This window comes from Chelonia mydas, chromosome 8 (assembly GCF_015237465.2).
Source record: "Chelonia mydas isolate rCheMyd1 chromosome 8, rCheMyd1.pri.v2, whole genome shotgun sequence".
Classification (NCBI taxonomy): domain Eukaryota; kingdom Metazoa; phylum Chordata; order Testudines; family Cheloniidae; genus Chelonia; species Chelonia mydas.
This window is the reverse complement of record NC_057854.1, coordinates 1,177,830-1,204,176: the sequence shown is the minus strand read 5'-3', so window position 1 is coordinate 1,204,176 and position 26,347 is coordinate 1,177,830. Positions and strand designations below refer to the sequence as shown.

Sequence of the window (26,347 nt, the reverse complement as noted above, 5' to 3'; positions counted from 1 at the left end):
CCCTGGGGTTCAGACAGATAGATTGGAAAGTTTCTCTGCTTTAAATCAAGAGGCAAACGCAGTTTGCACAACCAAGGAAGGAAACCAACCAGCCACATGAATTTCAGCGCTGTGAAGACACAGCGGGAGGAGAACTCTTGGGCCTCTCAAGGAATAAAACCAGAGAGAAAAATGCTGGACTACCCTTTTTGGGGCGGGGGAGGCGATTTAGAGAGCGGATGGTGTGTCCTTTCCAAAGCCCAGTTCAGCACATTTCAATACGGCTCTTACCAGGGCAAACAGGGATCTCTTCTTCAGCAGCAGGGCTCTCCACGGCCACCTCTGGGCTCCTCTTACTGCCAAATGGGGTCAAGGCAGAAATGCTATCAAAGCAAACACACACACGTCACATCAAATCAATCAGTGTGACAGCATGCCGCTGGGTCAAACACACACTCAAGGATCTTCAGCTAATTACTGTCTGACTGCCAGAAAGGACCCGGAGAACTAACAAACACACAGGTTTAAAATGCCATGCAACGCCACATGGCTGAAAGGAACTTCCCGCTCCTAGAAGCCCACGATAAAAAGATCTGGAAGGTCATTGTGTCATGCAAGAGGAGTAAAAATATCGGCTCAGAACTAAAAGATGCCTTTGATCCTTTCTGTTCTCAGTTCTAGGAGTTCTGTGGGTAGCAATGTTTCCTTACCAATATCAAGGAACTCGCTGGAGACAAAAGAGGAGGAGGTTTGTTTGACACTGTACTCCTCTTTCTCCCCATCCTTACCGCAAATTCTTCTTTCTATCCCTGTATGCGGCTTTCTAACCCAGCGGGAATGTGACACTACTCAAAGCTTCCCTACAGCAAAGTCCTGCCAAGGCTAGCTTAGTGGCACTTTTGTGTAGTGTTTAACCATGTCTGGCTCCTCTGTTTGACCTTCCAGTTCCTCCATTTTCTCACTGGAGTGCAATCTCTTTATGAAACAAGAAGCCGTTGCTGAGTAAGTGTGTTCCTCCTGCTGATCACCTCAGCCCTCGGTGTGGCTTTCTGATTAATCTGAGCGAGTATGCAAGAACACACTTTAAAAGCATGAATCCCTACCCCGGCAGATCCAAGATTTATTTAATTTAACCACACGCCTAGCTAGAGAGGAGGAAACAGACACCATCTATTTATGATAAATAATCTAATTCTGAGAGGAAACCACAAGTGACTTCTCTTTCTAAAGAACCCATCTCAAAGCATGTGTCTGAGTCCAAGCTGAGCACGTTTTACTGTGTGTGTAACACCGGGGTCACTTCCAAAAGACTCTCACAAAACAACTTACTATGACAGTTATAAAATGGGCTAATCAATTTACAGTCAAACCACAGGGCTGGCTACATCACCTGTCCCTTAGTGCCAAAGCACAGAACCATTTCTTCACATTCTGACCTGCTGCACTCTGCACCAAGCCTGGGGGCACAAACTGCTGTGTGACTTCTGCTACTGCTGCTTCTGTGAGCGCCCCACATCTGAGCAGGGTTTCTCCTGTGGCTGCCCCAGCAGCTGGCTGACCAGCATGCCCAGACATTGTCCAACGGAGGGCTGCACTGGCACACTGCCAGCAGCCAGAGAGCTCGCTTGATGTGCACACAACTAAGAAGACGGCCGCCACCGTTATCTGCATACACCGGGGCTGTCTGCTGAAATGAGAAGTCACAGCAGGCAATGGTGAAGCCTGATCCCAAAGAGGGCAGCCATTGGCTGCACTGTAGCACTCACAGGGCCACATTTTGGCACGTCAGCTGCCCCCGGGTCAGATTGAACAGAGGCTTAAACCTGCTACCTGGACACAAAGGGTGACGCACGAGCCCTCTGGAACCCCTGATGTTGGGAAGCCAGCATCCAGCCCAGCTGCTCTTACCAGGGTGCTGCCCTGGACCCTGCTAGGGAGCCCCACCTTCTGAAACAGGCTCTGGCTACTGGGTACCTGAAACATTACACCCTCCTGTCCCCCATCACAACTGGGGGGTAGGAGCTGCCTCTTCCTTCATGTCCCAACCACAGGGCCTCCTGCTGCTCCGAAGGGAGAGAAGGCTCAGCCTCTTTCAGGGGACCATTGTCAGCACCAGCATCAAGCAGCAACAGATCGAAACTGACAGGACTGGTAGTAGCCTAACAGGGCACACTCTGGGGGGCACATTTCACCAGCCATGAAACTTACCAGAGTCTGGTTTATTTCACCGTCTCTGCTGCCTGGGAAAGCTGAGCCTGGCAACTGCATCAGTTCACACCTGAAGAGTTTCTTCACTGCCACAGGGCTAGACACTTTCTGCATTTTTTAAAGACTGCTAAAGTTCTGCTGAAGCCAGGCAGCATAGGTCTCCTTGCTCCGCAGGGCGAGCTTCCCACTGGCCTGAGGTAAGCAATCAGCTGGCATTTCAAGCCCTGTCCCTAATCTCAGGTGTTCAGCCCAAATACTACCATATCAGTGAGGGGGAGAAGAGAGTGGAGAGCAGGCAGGGAAAAGGCAGCAGCTTTATGCCAAAAGCATTTTGAACTATAAAAGTAGTTTAAAGTACCATGAGAATCAAGCAGTTTCCCACAGCTGGGCTTGCAACACCTGCAAATATTAAAACCTCCCTAGTAAATTGCTCCCCAAGTGCTCCCCATATGCCTGCCGCTCAGAGCTTATCTAGTCTGCAAGAACAATTGCAAACCACCCCAGTCAATGTCTCCTAGCCCTGCAGTGAGAGATGGCAGCCAGAAGCCAACTCTCCTAGGGTCCCATTCAGAACCTGGTTTTACCAGACAAAGGGGCAGAGATAAAATCAGAGGAGAATCGTGCTGCCATGGCCCATTCCTGCCACCGGCTGAGGACCGGACTGGCTGTTTCCATCTGGGGCACATAGGGGCACTGTCTCTGGCATGACACATTTTCTTTGCTTTCCCCCTGTTCTTGCCTCTTCAAAGGCCTCTCCTTTCAACAGACCTGCTGCAAACTTGCCTTCCTGGAGAGACCACGCGATCCTACCACCGGGTCTCATCCTTCCCGCCCCAGCCCCGTCCTATTGCGGTTACACCTGTCAGATCAGACTGCTGCTCTGCAAGGCACGGATCACGTCCTCTCAGCTGCAGTGCAGTGCTCCTCGCACATGTCGGGGTGAGCGTTCTCCTCCCCCCATTGTCCCTGAGCTGAACACCACAGCGATACCTCACAGCAGCCATGCAGCTAGCCGCAGCACGCCCAGAGCACTCTCCTGCCCAGGAGGCCAGGCCGGGGGAGGGCTGTGTGTCCAGGAACCAGTGCTCTGAAATAACCCCTCCTCCTCACCTCTGTGTAATCTGCATTGGTTCCCCATCTTCAGGCATGTCCTCTGCAAATAGCGCCTGGGAGGCCTGGAAAGGAAATAATGTGGATCCCAAATAAAACACAGGCCAGCAGCAGCCAGTTCCTCATTCTCCAGAGCTGGCTGAGATTTTCCAAGCTACCTTCCCACCGTTCACTTGCAGAGGGAGCTCTCTGTGTAAAACTTTCAGAGAACAGAAATCTGCCTGCCTGTGTGAAAGACTTTGAAAAATAGGATGGAATCTATTCAATTCACTCTGAAATTTGTTCACAAGAGCCTGAAAATGGTGAGTTTTTATGACAACACTGATTAGCCAAATGTAACAGGGCTCACTGGCAATTAGTGGACAATCAAGGGAACTGTAATGGAATGAACTGACATGGGAGGTCTCTCACCTGGTTTGGGTCACAGGGCAGTGTACAGAAGGGCTACCATACACTGTTACTCTCACTCTGTTCATTGGCACGACACCGGGGAGAGGGGTTGATCACGGAGGAACTGGCAGAAAAGCAGTTACACTCCAAGTGGGTGTGGTGGGACGACCCAGCAGCTCCCCCCGTGACACAAACCGACCACAAAGAGCAGCCCGACCTGGGGGTGGAGAACCTCCAGGTGGGGTGACCACACAGCAAGTGTGAAAAATCAGGCCACTTTTTTTTCAGGGGGAGGGAGGGATTGTTACCTATATAAGACAAAGCCCCTAATATCGGGACATCCGTCACATACACATACCCCCTCCGGGCTGTGATGACACCAGGAGTTTTGGCCTAGAATTTCCCACCACTGCTGTCAGCTCCACCCCGGTTACTACCGTGGGAAGGCACCAGCAGCCGACTCTAACCAGGTTAAGAACTCCACTGGCCTGGGGTTCCCGTCACCACCACCGGCAGTGAAGTAAAATCTGTGGCAGCAGCAGTGGGAAATTTGACAGGAAAACTGGCGTAGAGAAGGCTCAGGTGAGCTGTAAATCTACTGAACCTGGCAGCAGATCACCGACAGTGGCTCGAGGTGCTGCTATGCAACAGGAGGTGAATGGGAGGGGAGATCGACTCTTCGGTTAGCATCGGGAAAGGGGACCAGAAAGCACAGTGTAAAATGAACTGCACGTGCTTTTTTTTTTCTTTTGGCGTCTTCGTGGCAGATAAAGACCTGCAGGGTTTTGTGCTCTGGGTTTCATAGAAAAGTTTTCAGGCTTTGCCCCCTTAGAAATATCAGCAAGGTCAAATCTGCTCTTCCCTGGCTTTGCAGGAGGCCCTTGGGGGTTCAGAAGACATGCACTGTGAGCTCCTGGCTTGCATCTCTAAGACATCTTGTCTTCCAAGAGTTCATTAGGCACTAGGGTTAAATATGTATTAACAACCCCTATGATGTTACTGATGTAAGCTGGGACCGTATAGATCATTGGTTGCAACCAAGGTCCTGTAGTGGCACCAAATCTTGTATAAAGGGGGTCAAATGAGGTGTCTAAGACAAGGTTATGGTTTGCTGGTTAGGATTATGCTGTCTGTGTGCATGTATCATTTTTGTATTTGAAGTTGTAAGTATTGGCTCTGTACTGTCTGTATTTCAAACTTACGCTGTGCTTCTGGGTGACACCCCAGACAAGTTAGTGTCAGCTCTGCCTAGCCTGCTTGGTGGCCCATTAAGGACCATCAGCTACACAACTGACCCACTGAGAGAAGGCAGACACGCCTTGGGACTCAGCAAGTATGCAGGGACCTGCCTATGGACAGAACTCTGAGGTTTTTCCAGGCCAAGTGATAGAATTCTTGTCTTTGGAACAAAGAAAGACAGACCACATGGCAAGAGACTATACAAAGCTGCTGCAGCTCCTCCATCTTGTCTTCAGTCCTGCTTCTTGCCTCTGGAGGGACTTGGCTACAAACAGAAGCTCTAAACAAAGGACTGAATGACCCATCCCAGCTGGGGATGTTCTCCAGAGACTGGATTTGAACCTGCCATTTATTCTATTACTGCTACAAGCCTGAACTAAGAACTTTGCCATCCCTGTATGTCATTGATTCCATTTAACCAATTCTTGCTCTCATCTCTATCTTTTTCCTTTTATGAATAAACCTTTAGATTTTAGATTCTAAAGGATTGGCAACAGCGTGATTGGTGGGTAAGATCTGATTTGTATATTGACCTGGGTCTGGGGCTTGGTCCTTTGGGATCGAGGGAACCTTTTTTCTTTTACTGGGGTATTGGTTTTCATAAGCATTTCCCCCCCATAACCAGTGGCACTGGTGGTGATGCTGGGAAACTGGAGTGTCTAAAGAAATTGCTGTGTGACTCATGGTTAGCCAGTGGGGTAAAACCAAAGTCTTCTCTGTCTGGCTGGTTGGGTTTGCCTTGGTGTGCAAAGGAACCCCAGCCTTGGGCTGTAACTGCCCTGCTTGAAGCAATTTGTCCTGTCCTGAATTGGCACTCTCAGTTGGGTCCCACCAGAACCAGCATCGTTACAACTCTCCCCCAAAGTTTTAAACAATCGGATTAAAAGTCCCTGCTTCCTCTCTCAACTGCTGCAGTTTCCAGTGTCTTTTGATCCCATAATTTCATTAGTTCTCCAGTCACTACAGAGCCTTCCAAGTTAAACAAGACCTGAATTTCTAATGGAAAAGATGAGGAGAAAAAAATGCTTGTGACACAAATCTCTTGGGTCTTTTGTATCCATCATAAAGAAGCCAAAAAAGGGCACAAGGCCAATGTCTCCCCTCTGCAGGTTACCTTTAAGGCTTGTTTAAATATAGTCTCCAAATCCAAGCCCAAGAAAGAAAGAAAGAAAGAAAGGCTGAGCACGGACTGCACGGCACTTCTACTTTCTACAGAAAATGCAGACGTGACGCTTTCCCTGAGAGTGTCCAGTGTTACCAGACAGAATATAAATATCACAGAACAAGGTAAGCATCTTTCTATCAACTGGGGTCAATGAACAAATACACTTGGAAATAGGAACAACAGAGTGGAGGCTTCCGTCACAGAGAAGCTACAATTGTACAACGATCTGGGAGTAAGTCATTATGAAAAATGAGGGTTGGAAAAGGCTGACACAACCCTAACATACAGCACTAATAAATACTTCATCCGACGTGCAATCTGTTTAAACTTAGCAGTGACGGAAAGCTGTCTTCAGCACGGCCGACAGAGCCCTGAACAGAGACAAACACTGACCCCTAGTGGCCGTCAGGCAGAACAACTCCGGCCAGGCAGGCTAATGCTGCAAACTCCCCCGTCCAGGACAGCACCTGCTACCACAGAAACCCCTTGGGCAACCCGCACTCACACACCTAACTACAGGTTTCAGGGTAGCAGCCGTGTTAGTCTGTATCCGCAAAAAGAACAGGAGGACTTGTGGCACCTTAGAGACTAACCAATTTATCTGAGCATAAGGTTTTGTGAGCTACAGCTCACTTCGTCGGATGCATGCAGTGAAGGCTTCCGATGCAGTGAGCTGTAGCTCACGAAAGCTTCTGCTCAGATAAATTGGTTAGTCTCTAAGGTGTCACAAGCGCACATCACTATGGAGCAGCTCACTCTATGGTCTGCAGCAGAAAGGACGTAAGAGAAAAAGGAAAGTACAACTGTATAAGCGCCCCACCCACAAACCTGCCTGTCAATGCAAGAGGAAAAGGGCAGGCTTCTGCCGGGAAAGCTTGTGCAGCTATTAAGCTGTGGTGCCACAGGTCACTGGGCCCCGCTCACATGCGCTTTGCCAGCCTCTAAGGCTCTGCTCTCTCAGCAGCTCTGTGTCCCGAGGGAGGAAGCTCTTGAAAGAGCGGGTGCTGTTCTGGAGCGCTGCCGGGTAGGGGGCTGTACATGTGGGGGAGTACCCTGTGGTGCTCAGCATAGCCTGGGAGCTGCCCGCAGCAGCAAAGGGGCCCTCTCCTCTCCTGAGGCTGAGCTGGGTGATTGGGGAAGGGAGCCACAGGGGCACAAACATAGAAACAAAAGGCACTGACCTTTGCTGGCGGCTGGTGTGTTGCACAGGTTGGCCCCTAGGCAGAAGTCAAGAGCATTAGCACCCACTGCTCGTACAATACGTACAATACGTACAAGCCGACTCCGTTACCTGGCAATAGCTGGTGGTTGGTTCATCCTCGGACGTAGAGTTCTTTTCCTCTTCCAAGTTCTGCCCTGGATTCTGCTCGGGCTCCCTGTTCTTTGTGGAGAGAAGCCAGGCAGTACTCTCTGGCTCCTTCCTGCCATCTTCTGTGTCGTCAGGAACACCATTTTCCCTGTTTATTCGCTCCCCTTTCCCATGCTCATTCTGGCTCAGGGGAGAAGAGCAGGGAACAACTGGATCACCAAACTCCTTCTTCTGCAAAAGCTGCCTCTGAGCCTGCTTCAGGCTCTTCTGATACACCTCCAGCTGGCACAAGATGACTTGGGTATACTGGTTTGGGTCCACCCCTTTGGGGCAGAATGGAATACCCCAATAATAGTGCACTGTGTCTCTAGCATCTTCCTGCTTGCACTTTTCATCGGCCATGCTCAGTGTACAAAGCTCAGGTGCCTTGTCGGGTCCCTCCGTACGTTCCACGTGCTCACCACAAACAGAGCCTTGCCCGCTGTGCCCACGTGGTGGTGCACACTCGGGGCCTCCTGCTCCACAGTTCTTCCTTGGAATGCTGCCCAGCTCCAGGGCCCTGCTCTTCCGGAGCACTGCTGAGCTGCCAGCAGCAGGCTCCCCTGCAGAACTTCCAGTAGCAGCAGGAGGCTGCTTGTCTCGTTCCCCTCCCATCGCTTTTGAAGTGCTGCACGAGCCTGAAAACAATCTCCGAGGCGTCAGCTGCCAAGTGCCCGGAGTAAACCGGGCAAAGGTGGGACTCAGGGAGATCAGCTTCTCCCCAGAAGGGCTGGGTAACGTGTCCCTGGAATTGCTTCTTGCTGGCGAGGAAGGCTTTTCATTTGACTTTGTTAAAGGCTGGCTCTTCCCTGGAGGTACGATTATGCTGGATAGTAGTGAGCTTTCAACTATTTCCTGGCTTAACCTCGTCAGCACTACAAGGGGGCTCTTGGCAACATCTGCCTGTCCATTCCCATCAGCTTTTGTGCTCCGGGAGTGGGAGCTGCAGTCCGACTGTGGGGAGTCGGGGCCAGGTGGCACAGCTCCATGGATCTCAGCCTTTCCTCGCTCAGCCGGGTGGCTCTGCGCTGGCACGCACGTTGTCGGTGCAGGAGGTGGTGCAGAGGTCTCAGCAGGGGAATCTAAAGGCTGGTAGCTCTGAAAAACAAAAGATTTGCTTTCCAAGAGATAAATTCTTTGGTACAAAAAACAAATGCCAAGGATATGCTTGGCCATGTGTGCTCTGCCGTCACCCAGAGCGCAGAATGCAGGACACACGCAGGCACTGCACAACAACACAAGGAACAACCGAGGTTAGTCCCCACGTGCCTTACAAGTCACCCATACTGCTACAGTCCTCCCGTCAGTCCACACGAAATAGCCCCCGTAAAGACTCCTTTTCTGCATGGAGAACTAAGGGAGTATGTGAAGCAATATTTCTGTAAGCCTCTGCACAAAGGCACACCTACATTAAGGCTCTCGGCGATGGCCTTCCTCACAAGCTCCTCTTCTTCCTCTTCCCGGCAGTTCACTTGTCTGGCTTCCTGCTCACTCATTTTCAGAGCCAATGCAAACTGCTCATCTTCAGTCATCTCTACAGAAAGGAGACAGGATAACACCACCTGGTGGTATAAAGCTACAGGCCTGGGAATATGAGGACATTCAGGAACATTGATCCAAATTAACTAAAGGAGCGAATTTGAAGTGGATTAGTTAACCCACATTAACCACTGTGTGGATGCTGTTAATTCAGAATTAAAGTGGCCTTAATTCAGTATCTTAATTCACTTCAGAAGTTAAACAAACTAATCTGAATTAACCCACTTCAGTTGTGGGACAGTGGGGTTCAAACAAGGATTTAATGTGATTTAACTAATCCACTTCAAATATACACTTTAATTAATTCAGATTAACATTCCTGGATGTCCCGACATAGACTAGCCCATGTGAACACCCAGCACGTATGTGGCACCTGGAGGAAGGTATCCAGGGACTCTCACATTCCTAGGACAAAAACTTACACCAGACCAAAGCTGTTAAATCTCAGCTTTCCTTAAGAGGTCCTTTTGATACGGGCACAGACAGTACTAAATGCAAAAGAGAACACTTGTGCAATGCTGAATCACTGACCCAAAGTCTGGAAATTCAGTTAAGGTTTCCATAGCAATCTTAGCTCTGACTCCTTTGGTGTATTCACTACAGAAGGATTTTTCATCCCCTCAGCGTGCAACAGAGGTAGCATTTGGCATTGCTGCGGACTGTACGTGCACCTAAGGACACAGGAGGAAGCTCGACTTTGATCACAGAGCTCTACACGAATGAATGTATTTATAAGGTTCAGTCTCACTGGCAGAGCGGCATGGCAGAGAAGCAGTTCCTTTGTATTATACTTTATTACCGGCCACATAGCACGTCACATTGCCCTGTGGCGTGATATCCTGGGAGGCCCTACTGAAGATCAGGGCAAAGGTGCTGAGCCGGGCTCACCCCATGAAGCAGGTGAAAGCTGTATCTGCTGGACAGTGCCCAGAAAGATCTGCCATGTGCAAATGACCCCTCGCCCCGCTCCCATCACTGCTTTGAGGGATCACTGTGCCAGGTCTGACGCATTCAGAACTGCTGGTTCAGCCGCACATTTCTTCCCAAAAGGATTCTTCAGTCACCGCGACCGAGAAGCAAGGCTGCCTTTTTCAGCCAAAGCAGGTACTTGGGAGAAGACCTATTCAGTCAGATTTTGACCCTACACTTCACTATGCTTAAAATATACCACACCTGCAGAATGGAGAATGTGGAAAAGCCACTCAGCAGCTCTTTTAGGAGCTGAAAAACACATTGTCACATTCAGAACGCAAACACAACCGGCAGATGTCCTTCAACCCCCCAGGCGTGTGCACACCTGCCCCTGGGGGTAAAACAAAGCCTGAGCCCTCTTAGCCCAAAAGGGCACTTTCGGAAAGCTGAGAAGCAACTAAACATTGGGGTTTTGAACAGAAGGGCCCCCTCAGCCACAACTATACCATCTCAAACACAGCCCACTTTACAGGAGAAATGTCCCCCAGTAAAGCCACACCCAGGGATTCCTGGCCTCTGCTTTCAAAACCATCCGCTTCCCCCCAGCTGCAAGTGGGATCCAGCAGCACTGTTTCAGTTGAGAAAAAACGGAGGAACATGTTGGCTTTCGTAATGACACCACGTTACAGCACAACTGCATTCAGCCAGCCACAGGACCTCACATTTTGGTGACGTTCTCCCATTCTGTGCTGACATAAAGTGATTTACTCCACTGAAGTGAGGACAGACCATTCTTTCAACTATTCTGACTACAACTGCTGCATTCACTTGTGTGCCATCTCAGTGCACTGTACTGCTTTGTTTCTATATTTTTCTTTACAAATTAATCAAGAAAAAAGAAAGAGCAACAGGGTGAAGTGAAGGCAGACCGCAGTGCCCTCAGGACCCAGGGGAATCTTTGTCCTTGGACAAAGTCATGCTGTAATTTTCCAGCTAGAAGGAACCATGAAAAGAGAATTTTCTCGTCGGTGTAAACACTGGACAATTCTCCATATATCAGAGAAGGGTCCTGTCACCAAACACACCAATACTCTGCACTCAGTCAGCACCTTTCCTGTTCAAACCCCAAGCCCTGTAAGGCAGGCAAGACTATGACCCACCTCTGCAAACATTTACACATGCAAGTACATTTATGCATATAAATAACCCCCACTGCAGTCACTGAGGCTCCCCATGTGCTTAAAGTTACCCAGGTGCACAAGTATTTGCAGAACGTGGCTATCGACATACAGACAGTTCAGTGAATGCACCGATTTCTCAGTAAATTCCTCTCGTACCTTTGTTGCCCATTTCACACAAGTAGATGAGTGCTGCCTGTGGCAAGCCAACAAGAAAAAAGGGAAATGTGTTTGTTTGCCTCCCAGATGTGTAGGTGCTCTGAGGAGTGGGGCAGTCCCAGGCCTAGATCCACCAGGAAATACGCAACTGCTGGGAGAGTGGATGGAGTTGCTCAGATCACATAAAATCCAAAGGGGCTGATCTGTTTCAGTTGAGCTGTCTGTACACTGACTAGTCTGCAAGACCCAGAATAGTACATCCGATCGTATCGGAGCACTGCAGGCAGACACTCACAAAGTGCGTGCGCTTGATGTTGATTATACTGGCCATAATTTATGGTGATTAGAAATTCTAAGTATTGTGTTAGCCTCCTACTGATGTGTGCAAACAGACTATTTCAGAACTCTGAGGCACGAAAATAGATGCCATGCTTTAGGAGGCAAGATGCATCTCAAGGGTGTCCCAAATGAGACGGCAGATTCTCAGGGTCTCAGAGAAATAAACCACCATCCAGCAAGTAAGGGACACATGTGAGTCCATGCCCACGCCCACCCTGAATCTTCCCACAAGAATGCCTCTGCTTTGTATTTTTTAAGGAGTAGTAGCTCCATTATTCCAAAGCTGAGCTTCCTACATACCACACTCCAAGAGACACTGAAGATGTTCATCATGACAAGGCATGAAATCCAATAGCCCATACCCACTGGGACCAAGCCCCACCAAGAAACATGGTGGCAGGGGAGAGAGAGAGAGAGACAGAGACAGACAGACAGACAGTTTTTAAGACATCACATCCCTAAACAAATTAAAACGTTTCAGAGTCTCTTAAAATGCTAATATGGCAATTTACTATGCAAGTTATGTTTCCTTTTAACATTTCCAAAGCGAATTAGATGCCAACCCCACTAATTCTAGTTCTAACACTTACAAATGGAAATGCAGGATCGCATGATTTCCACATATCCAGAGTGCAATTACAATAAAGATGTTCCAATGGCTTTAAAGCACCAACTTCAGCCAGAAAAGACAGAGGGCAATTTCTGTGGGGTTTGCTCTTCCCATTTATCCTCTCTGAATCAGACTTCACAGATCTACTATATTTATGGCTTAGGCTAAAATGAGGAACATGGCAACAAAGCAAAAACGGCAGGCTACGTTTTATAAACCAGAGCCTGGAGAGAGTGGAGACTTCCCAGCATGGGGAATGGATTGGGGAGGAAGCTCCCACGCTGCCCATTAACAGAGTGCCTTTACGGAACCGAATTTGCCATGCAATTCAAGGAACAAGTTTAAATACACAGAGAAAAAAGATTTTTACTGCAAAGCTTAATTTGCCTAAAAATAAACACCAAAAACCTAATTCTAGTTTATAATAAATAAAAAAGCAGCCCTGAAAGTGAAAGTGCCTCATTAATTATTGTTAGCTGACCCCTTTCCCCTAGAGAATACAAGACCTGCATCCAAATCACATGGAAACCTTCCTCCCCCGAGGTCAGGACGGAACTGCTCACACAAGGCGTGATGCCCCACGTCCCGCAGCAGGCCTCTGTCTGAGCAGCTGGCTGTGTGCGGGGAGCTGAATGGACAGGACACCTATCCCCCTGCACACACACCAACTGTGGAGTGGCAGAGGAGTCATCCCAGTCAAGACTCGGGACAGGAGACACCTTTGTGCCAGCTGGGCCACCCCTATGCTAAGGAATGGCCAATGGATATGCCAAATGGCAGCTCAACCTGCCCCACTCCTAGCTCCAAATCCAGCGGGACAGCAAGGCACAAAGACCCCAGAGAGCTGAACTCACAGTGCGGGTTAGCACTCCCCCCTTCGTGCAGGTTCCCCATTCCAGCTACTTCACGCAGAGGGCTTGACCCTCTGCCTCCACAGACAAAGGGGCAGAATTTGCCCCATTTGGCCCAGATTCTCGGTGTACAGAAATCCAGCAAAACTACAGAGGTCCCGACCCATTATAGAGTAGCTGGAGAGCCAGAAGGGTCAGTCCTTCTTGTTACACAAGGAGCACAGCTTCCTGAGCCACAGGCACGAGGGACACAGTCTATGAGTCAGTGACATTTTAATGCAATTCCTACGCCGGCCGGCCGTTTCAAAAAATCTCCTCCCTCTCCCCTCCTCCCACCGCCCTATTCTGTTATCTCCTTTGTTTTCTGCCCCGGGGCAAGTGCTAGGGCTTCTACCCCTGCAAAGCGCCAGGCAGTGGCAGGCGATGGCACCATGCAAACAGTGAGCACAGTTCATTGAAACCAGCGCTCCCAGCAGTGTCAGAGCTGCACTCCACACTGCACCTGCTGCAGTTGTTGCACTAAAACATTTCACTCCTTGTATTGTTTTGAACTGGATACACTATTTGGAGGACTGCCTTTCAGAGCCCCAAGGCTGCAAAGACATAATCCCAACCAGCGGCTCTAGTGGGGACGTAGCCTGACCCCTGCGCTGCTGGACACATTTATTTCCGTGTCAGCTCCACACCTAACCTAGATATCGGATGCGATATGTGCTTGCTCGGTCACACACCTAGGAAGTGCACTGGTGCGTGCACTCTCATCCTGGGGAATGCACAAGTGACAGTCTATTCAGGAAGGGTGACATTCATCATTGTGCAGGGGGTCAGCCTGAAATCCCACACATCCTTTAACTCACCACCCCCACCCCCAAAAAATACTGACCGCGGTTCAGTTGCCCTCTACCCAGCTCATGTGAGACCTACGTGCAATTTTTCTTTTAGCAGCAAACTTCACTCTGTCCAGCTGCTGCTTGGTTCTTTTCTTCTGTAATCCATTCTCCTCCTTTGACTCCTGCTGCAAAGAAAAAAACAGAGTACATAAACGACACAAGTACTGGTGCCCTCTCCCCCTTCCCCAAGACACGCAGACAAAAACACTGGCTCTAAGGAACCATCCTCCATTTGTGTGACATTTGAGTTGCAAACGTTAATTGAAGAACATTCTGTAACCATTAAAAGAGCAACCAAAGATACGGACTGACATGCAAACAGGAGCAGACAGAGACAATCGACTTCATGCCAGCCACTGCAATGCAGTGCACCTGTTGTACCTGTCTGGCCTTGGTAAAATCTTGATATTCATAAGCAAATTCCTAACATCCAGCACCCTGGCAAGGGAGGACTGTTCCCTTCAGCGCAGCTTCTAGCGTTCTGTCCTGGACAGTTCTAAGTCCCCCAAGAGGCAGGGCTTTCAACCTTTCAGCCTCATACCCCGCCCAGTCAGCCCAGCCAGCCTACTTGGCCCCTAATTCCATCCTAGTACTTTAGACCTCCACATGTTCCAGTCAGCCATTCCTTGTCGATGGTCAAACCTTCAAACATTTGTAGTCTTGTGGCTTCCTGCAACAGGCCTCTATTCAGCAAACTGCATAAGCACCTGTGTTACTTCAAGCTCATTGACTCAATGGGACTATTCACACGTTCAAACGACACGTGTGCTTACATACATTGCCCTATTAGGCCTTAGTCAAGCCACACACGTTTCCACATAAATCAGTCAGTTGCTGAAGATCCCTGGTTATTTACATTGCTTGCCGCTGAATTCCTTCCAGTCTGCATCATTTAGTAAAGCAGGGCCCAGCAATGAACACAGTTCTCCAGGGAGAGGCCCCAATGTTGTCTGGAGAGGCACTAACATCTCCCTGCTCCCTGACACTAGGCCTCTTACTTTGCAGCCCCCAGAAGGCATTTAGTGTCAGCCACATTCGGAATTTGCTGTCTGCTCTCACCCTCCATCTCGTGCCGCTGTTCCTGTCCCAGACTGCTCCTTCCCATATGGTGTGCACACTTCAGGTTGTTTTACCCTGGATAGATACGCTGCATCCTTCCAAACTGAATCTACATGTTTCCTGCCCATAGTTCTTATCCTGTAAGGTCCCTCTGGATTGTGTCTCTGTACTGATGTGTGTCAGGACCTCCTCCCAATTTAGTATCATCAGTGGATTTTTCAAGCATCCTAAAACCAGCCCCTGTGGCCTCTGCTCCACACCTCCCCAGAACTAGAGTCATGGCTATTTATCATTACCCTTTGCTGAAACCCTTGTAGCAGGTTTTCAGTCCAGGAATGTCCCTTCCCAAACCAAGCTGAATTATTTAGCCAAGTAAGATTTTGCAAGACACGGTATTAAGTGGTTTCCTGGAACCCTAACACATTATGCCTATGCAGTCCCTTCCTCCACGGATTGCAGAACTGGATCAAAACGAGCAAGCATGCAATATCTCCATACTCCTGCTCCCACCAGAGGGTTAGTTCTGACTTTCCCTTCTCCAATCACAGCCAGGCTCTGACTTCGCTCTCAGTATCATTTCTAAGATCTGCCCCTTTGGCTCTGCCCCGAAAGCGAAAACTTTGTTTTATACTGTGATTTGCTCTAGCTGGGATTACAGTAACTTTCCCCTGTCCAGTTCCCCATCTACCCCCTCCTCAGCCTACCCAGGGTTCAGCAGTTCAACTAATATTCCACTCCCAGTCCCCTGCCCATGTCACCCTCCCCTCAACCTCCTTGGGCCCCTTCACTGACTCTCTATTTCCTTCCCCCTGGCTCTACCCACACCGACTCTCCCTCGCCCTATGCTGTTTGCCATAGCCCCACCATTGAGGTGACATGCGCCCCTGCAATCGCCTGGGAAGAGTAGCCCTGTGCTAATGTTCAGACAGGCCCTTGTGCTTAGGAGCTGGGGGTGAAGTCCATAAAGCCATGTGGCAATCTGGCCTTTCCTTTGTATGTGAGAAGCACACACACCGATGGAGTAACGTGAAAGCTCTCGTTTCCCCCTCCATCCCTAGTTTAAAGGTCTGCCAGTTCCAGACCTCAGAGGGTCTATCCCCCTCCTGTCTAATCCAGGCAGGCTCTCTAAATCCTCAGCCCATCTCTCGATGCACTGCTGCACCAGCAGTTGGGCTGCATCAGTCTTCTCCTTCCTTCTTGCAATTGCCAAAATGATCTCCAAGACCACTCGCAATACTCCTGTCTTCAGTGCTCATCGCAGATCCCTGACGCGATTTAGGAACGTACCCAACTTTCCTTTGCTGACGCTGTTTGTTCCCTTGCATGGAACAAACACTTATAAAACCTGCTACAGGGAAATGGACCCAAATGACTGGAAAGGGATCCAGCTCAGCATGCCGGGACATCAGAATCCCTTGAGGTGTCTCTAGTCTCATACGCTCAGTCACCTAGTGCAGTAGGCCCCCCTGTTTTACCATTTGTGGGTACACAAGGTCTAGACATTTAACAATTTCAGGACTAAAATTATATGCAGAGGAATGTTTAATTTGCTTCACAATGTTCCACCACAGAATTGCTGGAGTGAATCCAGCTAAGCCTGATGGGCCCAAACACACACAGAGCATCTCTGCTCCAGAAAGTCTTAAATCTTCCTTATTTACTGAACCAAAGAACCGGCAAGCACCATTTAATTAGGCTTTACTTCTGCGGGTGGGAGGCTGCACCTCCAGGGACAGAGAAACCCTTCGCCCAGAAGCACTCTGCATGTAGGCAATGACAGCCTTGAGATCCCTGCAGTGGACAGAGGGGCCCGCTCTAGGCTGGCTCAACCTTTTAATAATGCTCATCTGCCGACAAGGGTGGTACAAACTCAAGGGGCCACTCAACCACATGCTTCTTTAATAAGATCACAAGTCCAAAAAACCCTCAATCAATTAAATATCTCCCAGCTGCAGCCCGTGCTTTTTGTTACAAGGTCATCTCTCATAGGCAGTGTACAAGGAGAAACGAATAGCTACGGCAGGTGCGAAGCGCCCAGTGCACACTTCTGCTCTCGGTGACAGCCTGGGGTAAAGCCTCTTCTCCAGGCTACAGCTTTCAAATGCAGCAACCTGAAGGAATCCAAACTTCCTCCGCCTTGTAGGCGTAGGTACTGGAACTAGAGGTGCTGGCTTGAAGTGGTTTGCATCATATGCAGGGTTCACAGTTTGCTTCCATGGCTCTCAGCCCCCGCTCCCCCCGCCCTATACAAATTGTTCCAGCACCCCTGTTTGTAGGAATCTGCTCTTTAATTTATGGTTCACCCTCATGAGCAATTTCACTATAAGCATTGTCCAAAAAGTGAGAAAACAGTTGGCTTCCAAAGCTCTCTGCGTGTTTAACATCTGTTTTTCATGATAGGCTCAAACAGGCAATAGAAAAATAAACGACCTTTCTCAAACTCACTTTGCACAGACTCAGAGGAGCAAACCCAGCCATAATGCAGGCAGGTGCAACTCCACCTGCCTCTAAAGAGTCTGCTTGTTTGACCCCCCTCCTTCTCCCCTGGACACAGCAAGTGCCCTCACACCTGACAGGGAGCTTGCTTCAAGCATCTTCATGAAAAGGAATGGTCACTGGAAGCCAGAAGAGATCACCAAAGGGAAAGGGCAGGTCAACAGCACGGCACAACTGTGCTACCAAGCATGCAACAAGAGGGCAGAGCCAAAATCACAGGAGCCCTGCATAATTTAACGGTTAAAAGTCACTTCGATGTTGGAAGTACCACTCCTGGCGCTAGCCAAGGCTGCTGTTGAAATCAAAGTCACACTCTGCTCTATTAGTCTCAGACTTCACTTCACATGCCGTTGCCACTCTGCTCCCACTTTCAGTTCATCAGCATAAATCTGCGGAAAGCAGAGACTTCAACAACAAGATGCAACTGGGCTTGTGCCAGACTTGCAGCTTCCGATAGGTGAGAGAGAGCCCTGTGCAAAGAGAAGGGGCTGTCCCTGGCACCAGATCTAGGCTCGCTTTTATTGCCAGTGATAGCAAGTTCCAGAGCCAAGGGTCCTCCCTGAGAATGTCCTTCTCCTCCTCACGTTTCACCTGGGGACCTCAGGCCTCAACTTCGCTGTTGGCACAGCCAATCTTAGAAATGGCAAGGCCTTGCCCATTGGAGAGATGGACCAGGACTTTGGAATGGCTCTGGAAGTGGACAGGGGGCCAGCAGACCATGGAACACTATGGGAATGTGCTCTCATGGCTCTGCCTGACCCAGAATGTTGGCCACTACGTGATGAACTACCTGAAGCTACTGCGTGGCCTTCACAGTTAGCCCCAGGTAGAGGGCCCTGTAGTAGCCCACTGTGGAAGTGTCAAAAAGCCATCTCTCACCATGGCTAGGCCTGCATCCAAGAAGAAAGCCACAAGACCACTCCCTAACCCAAGATGAACTACACGCTACCTTGACTACCAGAGGGTAAGTTGCAGAAGCCAGGTATTTATTAGAGGTTGAGCTTATTGCTCCTGCCAGTCCCTCAAACCCTTCCCTCTCCTTCTACCAACATCATCTTGGTCAATGGATTGAAAATAAACCTGCTTCTATTTATCCAGGTGCCAGGTACCTTCAAATGAGGGACACTGGGGTAACAGTGGTGTTTGTGCCAGATGAGAAGGAGATGTGGAGCTGGGTACCATCAGAACAGAGATGGCATTGCAACTCATTACATCTTGCAACCTCTCCCAGGGGCTTGGTGTAGATGTTGAGTCTCTGTGGGACTTCACACAAGCTCTGTGAATAGAAGCAGCTACCCACTAGGGCCCTGTGGGCTCTATCCAGGATGACTGAGTGAAACCACTTTCAAGTGACTCCATCCTCCCCTTGAAAGGTCTCACTGGCAAACCAGCAGCACTTTACAATCACTTTATAAAGGCTGCTGATCTGTTACGAGTATTAGCATAGCTACCTGGGCTCTGCCCACAGCTCATCGGCGTGGCTGGCAACACGGCCACACTACAGCGAGATTTCACCTCCAGCAGACAAGGGTCTATCAGTGGACCTCAGCAACAAGCCAAATTGTACAGCATGTTTTTTCTCAGGAGACAGAGCAGTAACTGGCGAGGATGCTAGTGTCAGCTGGTTTCTCAAGCGCTGGCTGAAATAGTGCAGATCTGAGGATAGGCAGAAGATTGTCCTTCAAGGAAGCACCAACGATCTCTGTCGACAGATGGCCTGGTGTTTCCCAGAGGCTTTCACCAACCAGAAAGGATCAGAACCATTTTGTATGTGGTGACACAGACTTCCCACAGCATTTCCTGTTTGTGCAGGGAATGCTGTATGGTCATCTCCCCCTGTTTCCAGAGTTGGGAAAAGAGTTTCAAATTTGCTTGACTCTTTCCAAGAAGGAGGACCAGAGCTCCTTGGCTCCAGGATAAGACACAGGCAGTCAGTGTGGATTACACAACCCACTATCCAGAAAAGTTCCTGCAGATAAGACTTTTCAAATACCACTGAAAAGCCCTGAGAAAATAGAGGAAACTTGGCAAAATAGCAGTGATGAGCTTGGCAATATAGCATGACTGAGAAATTCCTGAGAGTCAGTTCACCAGAGATCATCAACAGTAAGAAGCCAGAGGCTTTCCAGGTGCTTCTGCTACAAGATCTGCTGGTATAGGAGGAGAATTGGGGACTACAGATATCTGCCAGGAGATTGCCAAGGAAAAAGGCCACTGACACTATGCTGTCCAAGACTCTCCTTGTTGTCTTTGAATCCTGAACCATGTCCTAACAACTGCAAGATGAACTGAGAATTTATTGTTCTTTAAAATTGCTATTTATCTGGAGTATTACACACCTCTTATAGACAGGTAACAAGGTCTTGCTGGAGCAAAATCAACAGTTACAGGGCTCAGGACTAAAATTCAACTTGATGTACATTGCAAGGCTGAGCGTAAGTTACAGAAGCCGGGCATTTATTATTCAGAACCCATAGGAAGCAGAGATCCTTCCCAGGAGAGAAAACTGGAGGGCACTGCTATGACTCCAGATCTGGAAGCCAAGGATTGAGAGGTAGAAACAGACCAGACTGAATAAACCCACTTATCCAGCTGACTGTGAGGTGCTGTCACTTAAACAGAACCTAACTGGCTCATTAATGGCTTCTCTGGGCATCCCTTTCTGTCATATGGCCAGTTATGCCATCAGAATTTATTAAAAACATAAGAATGGTCATATTGGGTCATCCCACTGGCCCATCTAGCCCAGTATTCTGTCTTCCGACAGTGGCCAGTGCCAGGTGTCCCAGAGGAGATGAACAGAACAGGACAATTATCAAGTGGTCCGTCCCCTGTCGTCCAGTCCCAGCTTCTGGCAGTCAGAAGTTTAGGGACACCCAGAGCAGGAGTTTGTGAATCTGCCCATCTTGGCTAATAGCCATTGATGGACCTGTCCTCCAGGAACTGATCTAGTTCTTTTTTGAACCTAGTTATACTTTTCACCTTCACAACATTCCCTGACCAGTTCCACAGGCTGACTGTGCGTTCCATAAAGAAGTCCTTCCTTGTGTTTGTTTTAAACCTGCTTATTAATTTCATCCGGTGACCCCAGCTCTTGTGCTATGGGAAGGGGTAAATAACACGTCCCAAGTCTGTTTCTCCGCATCAGTCACGATTTTCTAGACCTCGATCATCTCCCCTTTGTCTCTTCTCTAAACTGCACAGTCCCAGTCTCTTTAAGCTCTCCTCACACGGAAGCTATTCCACACCCCTCATCATTTCTGTTGCCCTTCTCTGTACTTTTTCCAATTCTAATGTATCTTTTTTGAGATAGGGCAACAAGAACTACATTCCTTATAGAAGACGTGGGCATACTGTGGATTTATATAGTGGCCTCAAGATATTTTCTGTCTTATTATGTATCCCTTTCCTTATGGTTCCGAACATGCTGTTCGCTGCACATTGAGTGGATGTTTTCAGAGAACCACCCACAATGACCCCAAGGTCTCTTTCTTGTGTGCTAACTGATCATTTAGACCTCATCATTTTATAGTGTGACAGGGTCGGGCCAGATGGCTACAGGAGAGTAACAGAAGGTAGATATATTAGCCCCAGGCTAAGTAGGTCCCTTTTCCCTGGGTAAGGTAACAGGGGCAGTTCCAGAACAATCAGGAACCTTCTGGAGACAATTAAGACAGGCTGATTAGAACACCTACAGCCAATCAAGAAGCTGCTAGAATCAATTAAGGCAGGCTAATCAGGGCACCTGGGTTTTAAAAAGGAGCTCACTTCAGTTTGTGGTGTGCGTGTGAGGAGCTGGGAGCAAGAGGCACTAGGAGCTGAGAGTGAGAACGCAGACTGTTGGAGGACTGAGGAGTACAAGCATTATCAGACAGCAGGAGGAAGGTCCTGTGGTGAGGATAAAGAATGTGTTGGGAGGAGGCCATGGGGAAGTAGCCCAGGGAGTTGTAGCTGTCGCCCAGCTGTTCCAGGAGGCACTCTAGACAGCTGCATTTCACAGGGCCCTGGGCTGGAACCCGGAGTAGAGGGCGGGCCCGGGTTCCCCCCAAATCGTCCCAACTCCAGGTCAGACACAGGAGTCGTCGACCTGGACTGTGGGTTCAGAAAAACGGCCAAGCTGAGGGCTACCGCGAAGCTCCAAGGCGAGCAAATCCGCCAATAAGCGTAAGACCCACCAAGGTAGAGCAGGAACTTTGTCACAATAGGTATAGTTGGGATTGTATTTTCCAATGTGCATTTCTTTGCACTTATCAACATTGAATTTCATCTGCCATTTTCTTGTCCAGTCACCCAATTTTATGAAATTCCTTCGTAACTCTTCACAGTTAGTTTTGGACTTCACTATCTTGAATATCTTTGTATCATCTGCAAATTTTGCCACCTCACTGTTTACCCATTTTTCCAGATCATTTATGAATATTTTGAACAGCACAGTTCCCAGTAGAGATCCTTGGGGCACCCCCCTATTTACCTCCCTCCACTGTGAAAACTGACCATTTATTCCTATCCTTTGTTTTCTGCCTTTCAACCAGTTACTGATCTATGAGAGAACCTTCCTCCTTATCCCATGACTACTATGCTTAAGAGTCTTTGGTGAGAGACCTTGTCAAAGCTTTCTGAATGTCCAAGTACAATATATCCACTGGATCCCCTTTGTCCACATGTATGTTGACCCCCTCTCAAAGAATTCTAATAGACTGGTGAGGCATGATTTCCCTTTTTTGTTTATAGACTTGATCGTACAGTATAGTCAGGGAGACTAATCTTTTCATAGTCATGTTTTAAAAGATGACTGAAAATGAGGAGACAAATCACATGCATGTTAAAGAGGAATAATTGTGGACAATGAGAGGTCCTGATCTTTCATGTACATCAACATCTCTTACAGCTGTTGGTTTCTTCTTTCCTTATCGGTTTCACAGTAAAGGCCAGTGATACAGCAGACATCTGAAGTTAACTTAGCTTATTGCAGAGCTTGAGGGTTTAGCCCCAGTGACCTATTACTGCCAGACATTCTAGATCTGTCTAGTTAACGGAATTTCCCAATGGAGAAGAGCTCAGATAATGTGCAGAAATAACAGCCAATAGCATGTGCCCTGCAGCTTGTTTTTCCTGCTTCCTGCTAGTGCTTTTCCACTCCTCATATGTTAATTGCCTTATTGTCAAGACTGATGCTCTAGGTGTGGGCACTAAGGGCACTTGATTTAAGACCCATAGCTTGCAAGTGAACGGAAATGCTTGTTAAAATTGTATTATTCTAAAAGCATCTTAAGCTCCCAAATCACTGACAGAGCAAAGCAAAGCCAAGACTTAACAATTACAAATGAAAATATTGTTTCAAATCCGGTCCTGTCTCACATACCTTCCATGTCGTGAGTTCAGGCCTCCAGGCTCTGGAGCTCCCCTGAACCAATGACACTATCAGTCACCTCCAGACTACCATAAGCAATGCAGTTACCTCTGACGGCTTAGTGGTTAAGGATGAGAGTGGATTACACTCAAACCTCCATAATTCAGTCTCATGATCTGACACTAGCTATACTTTGAACAGTTACTTGCATGTAACATAACCACGTTTCTGTGATTTAGTTAAACAGCAATAAAATAAAAAGTTTGAAAAAGATTTGCAAGGCGATTGAGGAAACATGATTTAAATTAGATTTCAGATTGTGTTTGGACAGGTTTTGGTTATCAAATCTCAGAGACAGGACTCAGCACCAGCCAATCAGATGGCTCATTTCCTAGCCAAATGGGACATGATTAATCTGAAATACACCTTGAAAAGAAACAGAGCAAAACACTAATGGCAAAATGCAGCAGGCTGCCCCAAGATGCATAGTAGGTACCGCTCAGGACAGTCTCTTGGCAGGAATGCACTGGTAGATAAGCATGCCCCAGTCAGGATTTTGGGTTCCGTTTTTTTTAACCACTGACCTCTCCATCGCTGTCAGATATAACAATAAAGGCATCCACAAAACTACGCTTCTTCTTGGCATCGACCAGGCCCCTCGGCTCTTCCTCCTCCCCGTCCGGGCCCTGAAAGTCAGGGCTTTCTGCATGCTTCTTCTTCCTCGGCATCCTGCACTCTGAAAAAAATAAAGAGGTTGAAAGCAGCCATTTGCTTCCATCTGGTTCAGTTTTCCCTTAACAGCCATCCAGTTTTACTATTTTAAGCAAAATACTCCAGGAATTAGATCTTATTGCAAAGCAGGGTGGATTTAGTGCTGTTGATGAGTGGGGACTTATGCATGTGGCTCCCAAGTCATGAATACTTCACAGCGGATTTGCTCAGAAGGGGCTTCGGAGGAGCAGCAGCACTCACAAGAACTGCCCTCCATTCTTGTTCTCCAATGCAATGAGTAAATTCCCACCCAACTCCTCTTGTTAACGCTCATCTGCAAAGGTGTCCAATTATTAATTTTACAGCAGGAAATCACCAGCCCTCCATCAAGGACCCTTGCCATCCCCTATTAGCACCACCCTTCACTACCACTGCTGCAGAACAAACCAAGATGTTGCGGTGAATCATGCTGACAACCTGGTGGCCTTGGCACTCCAGAATAGGAAACCACAGCAGCAAAACCAGTTGTCAGCTTTCATATTCAATTAGATGTGGGGCAAAAGCCATAGTTTTCCAATAATGTAGTTATGGTCACAGAACAGTAGCTCCAAGAAAAGCTGCACAAGCTCTGCAAGGTAGAAGAGTGGAAAAGAGATCGAAAGCAAGAAGTCGTGTACAATGCACGTCACGTGACCTGCCTTCCCAATGAACTGCGAATTCAAGCTGTCCTCTGCTGAAATACTCTCCCTAAAGGGTCATCTCAAGCCTTTAGAATAGAATATCAGGGTTGGAAGGGACCCCAGAAGGTCATCTAGTCCAACCCCCTGCTCAAAGCAGGACCAAGTCCCAGTTAAATCATCCCAGCCAGGGCTTTGTCAAGCCTGACCTTAAAAACCTCTAAGGAAGGAGATTCTACCACCTCCCTAGGTAACGCATTCCAGTGTTTCACCACCCTCTTAGTGAAAAAGTTTTTCCTAATATCCAATCTAAACCTCCCCCATTGCAACTTGAGACCATTACTCCTCGTTCTGTCATCTGCTACCATTGAGAACAGTCTAGAGCCATCCTCTTTGGAACCCCCTTTCAGGTAGGTGACAGCAGCTATCAAATCCCCCCTCATTCTTCTCTTCTGCAGACTAAACAATCCCAGCTCCCTCAGCCTCTCCTCATAAGTCATGTGCTCTAGACCCCTAATCATTTTTGTTGCCCTTCGCTGGACTCTCTCCAATTTATCCACATCCTTCTTGTCGTGTGGGGCCCAAAACTGGACACGTACTCCACATGAGGCCTCACCAGTGTCGAATAGAGGGGAACGATCACGTCCCTCGATCTGCTCGCTATGCCCCTACTTATACATCCCAAAATGCCACTGGCCTTCTTGGCAACAAGGGCACACTGCTGACTCATATCCAGCTTCTCGTCCACTGTCACCCCTAGGTCCTTTTCCGCAGAACTGCTGCCGAGCCATTCGGTCCCTAGTCTGTAGCGGTGCATTGGATTCTTCCGTCCTAAGTGCAGGACCCTGCACTTATCCTTATTGAACCTCATCAGATTTCTTTTGGCCCAATCCTCCAATTTGTCTAGGTCCTTCTGTATCCTATCCCTCCCCTCCAGCGTATCTACCACTCCTCCCAGTTTAGTATCATCCGCAATTTGCTGAGGGTGCAATCCACACCATCCTCCAGATCATTTATGAAGATATTGAACAAAACGGGCCCCAGGACCGACCCCTGGGGCACTCCACTTGACACCGGCTGCCAACTAGACATGGAGCCATGTTGTTTAGTATAAGCAAGAGCACTCAAGATGTTGGGAGAGCCGAGCATTATCACTGCAACCTTGTGAGGGTTACGTGCAACACCAGAGAGGGCAGGTGCATGTGCTATTTCTGGGGGAATTCTGCACCAAAAAGTTTAAAATTCGGTGCCAACAAATTAAAAATTCTGCGCACAATATTTTAAAATTCTGCAAAATTCTGTATATTTTATTTGTCAAAATAAGACAAAATAATCACACCAGTTTCAATTATTTTGGTAAGTTATTTCAAAATACCTGTCAGTAAGTATGTCTGTAACAATATAGACAAAAAAAAGATTCAGGAATTTTTTTTTTTGATGGATAGGTTTCTTCCTAGACATATTAATACAGTAACTTTGACTAATTCATTTAAACTACAATACAGAAACATATTCCCCGCACCCCTCAGAAGCAGTGCAAAGGCTTGGGGGAGTCAGGGATAACAGAGGAGCAGAGGGAGAGGGAAGGAGCCTGGGAGCGAACCTGAAGGCTATTGGGTGTGGATGGGAGAAGTATGGAACAGTTTCTTTGGGGGGAAAGGGGAAAGAGTAATTGTTAGGGAGTTGGGGACTCCCCCTTACACACCCTGGTTGATCCCTAGCCCCTCCCATTCAGTAAGGCACATCTGCCCCATCCCCGTGTGGCCCTGGAGCCCTCCTCCCATTCAGTTCTGGGTCCGGTTCTGTTCAATATCTTCATCAGTGAGTTAGGTAATGGTACAGAGAGTACACTTATAAAGTTTGTGGACCATACCAAGCTGGGAGGGGTTGCAAGTGCTTTGGAAGTCAGGATTAAAATTCAAAATGATCTGGACAGACTGGAGAAAAGGTCTGAAGTAAACAGGATGAAATTAAATAAGGACAAATGCAAAGTACTTCATTTAGGAAGGAACAATCAGTTGCACACATACAGAATGGGAAATTGCATCTGATGAAGTGAGCTGTAGCTCACGAAAGCTTATGCTCAAATAAATTTGTTAGTCTCTAAGGTGCCACAAGTACTCCTTTTCTTTTTGAG

General features: G+C 48.2%; 1 protein-coding gene across 11 annotated transcripts in view; it reads right to left on the bottom strand.

Annotated features, from left to right (window-relative positions):
* The window catches only part of UIMC1 (ubiquitin interaction motif containing 1), a 59,836-nt gene that overhangs the window by 17,489 nt on the left and 16,000 nt on the right, over window positions 1–26,347 (bottom strand). For 10 of the 11 annotated variants that reach the window (XR_005226554.2, XR_006283385.1, XR_006283384.1 and 7 more), the window contains exons 2-8: window positions 23,407–23,558; window positions 13,952–14,042; window positions 8,849–8,973; window positions 7,383–8,537; window positions 7,273–7,308; window positions 3,298–3,362; window positions 271–362 (exon numbers count right to left, since the gene is read on the bottom strand). Coding sequence is in view for 8 of the 11 variants with exons in the window: in XM_043521246.1 (XP_043377181.1) it covers window positions 271–362; window positions 3,298–3,362; window positions 7,273–7,308; window positions 7,383–8,537; window positions 8,849–8,973; window positions 13,952–14,042; window positions 23,407–23,550 (1,708 nt within the window). In the remaining 3 variants the exon portion in view is untranslated. The remainder of the gene's footprint in view (window positions 1–270; window positions 363–3,297; window positions 3,363–7,272; window positions 7,309–7,382; window positions 8,538–8,848; window positions 8,974–13,951; window positions 14,043–23,406; window positions 23,559–26,347) is intronic. The other variant, XM_043521245.1, reaches the window with a different exon arrangement.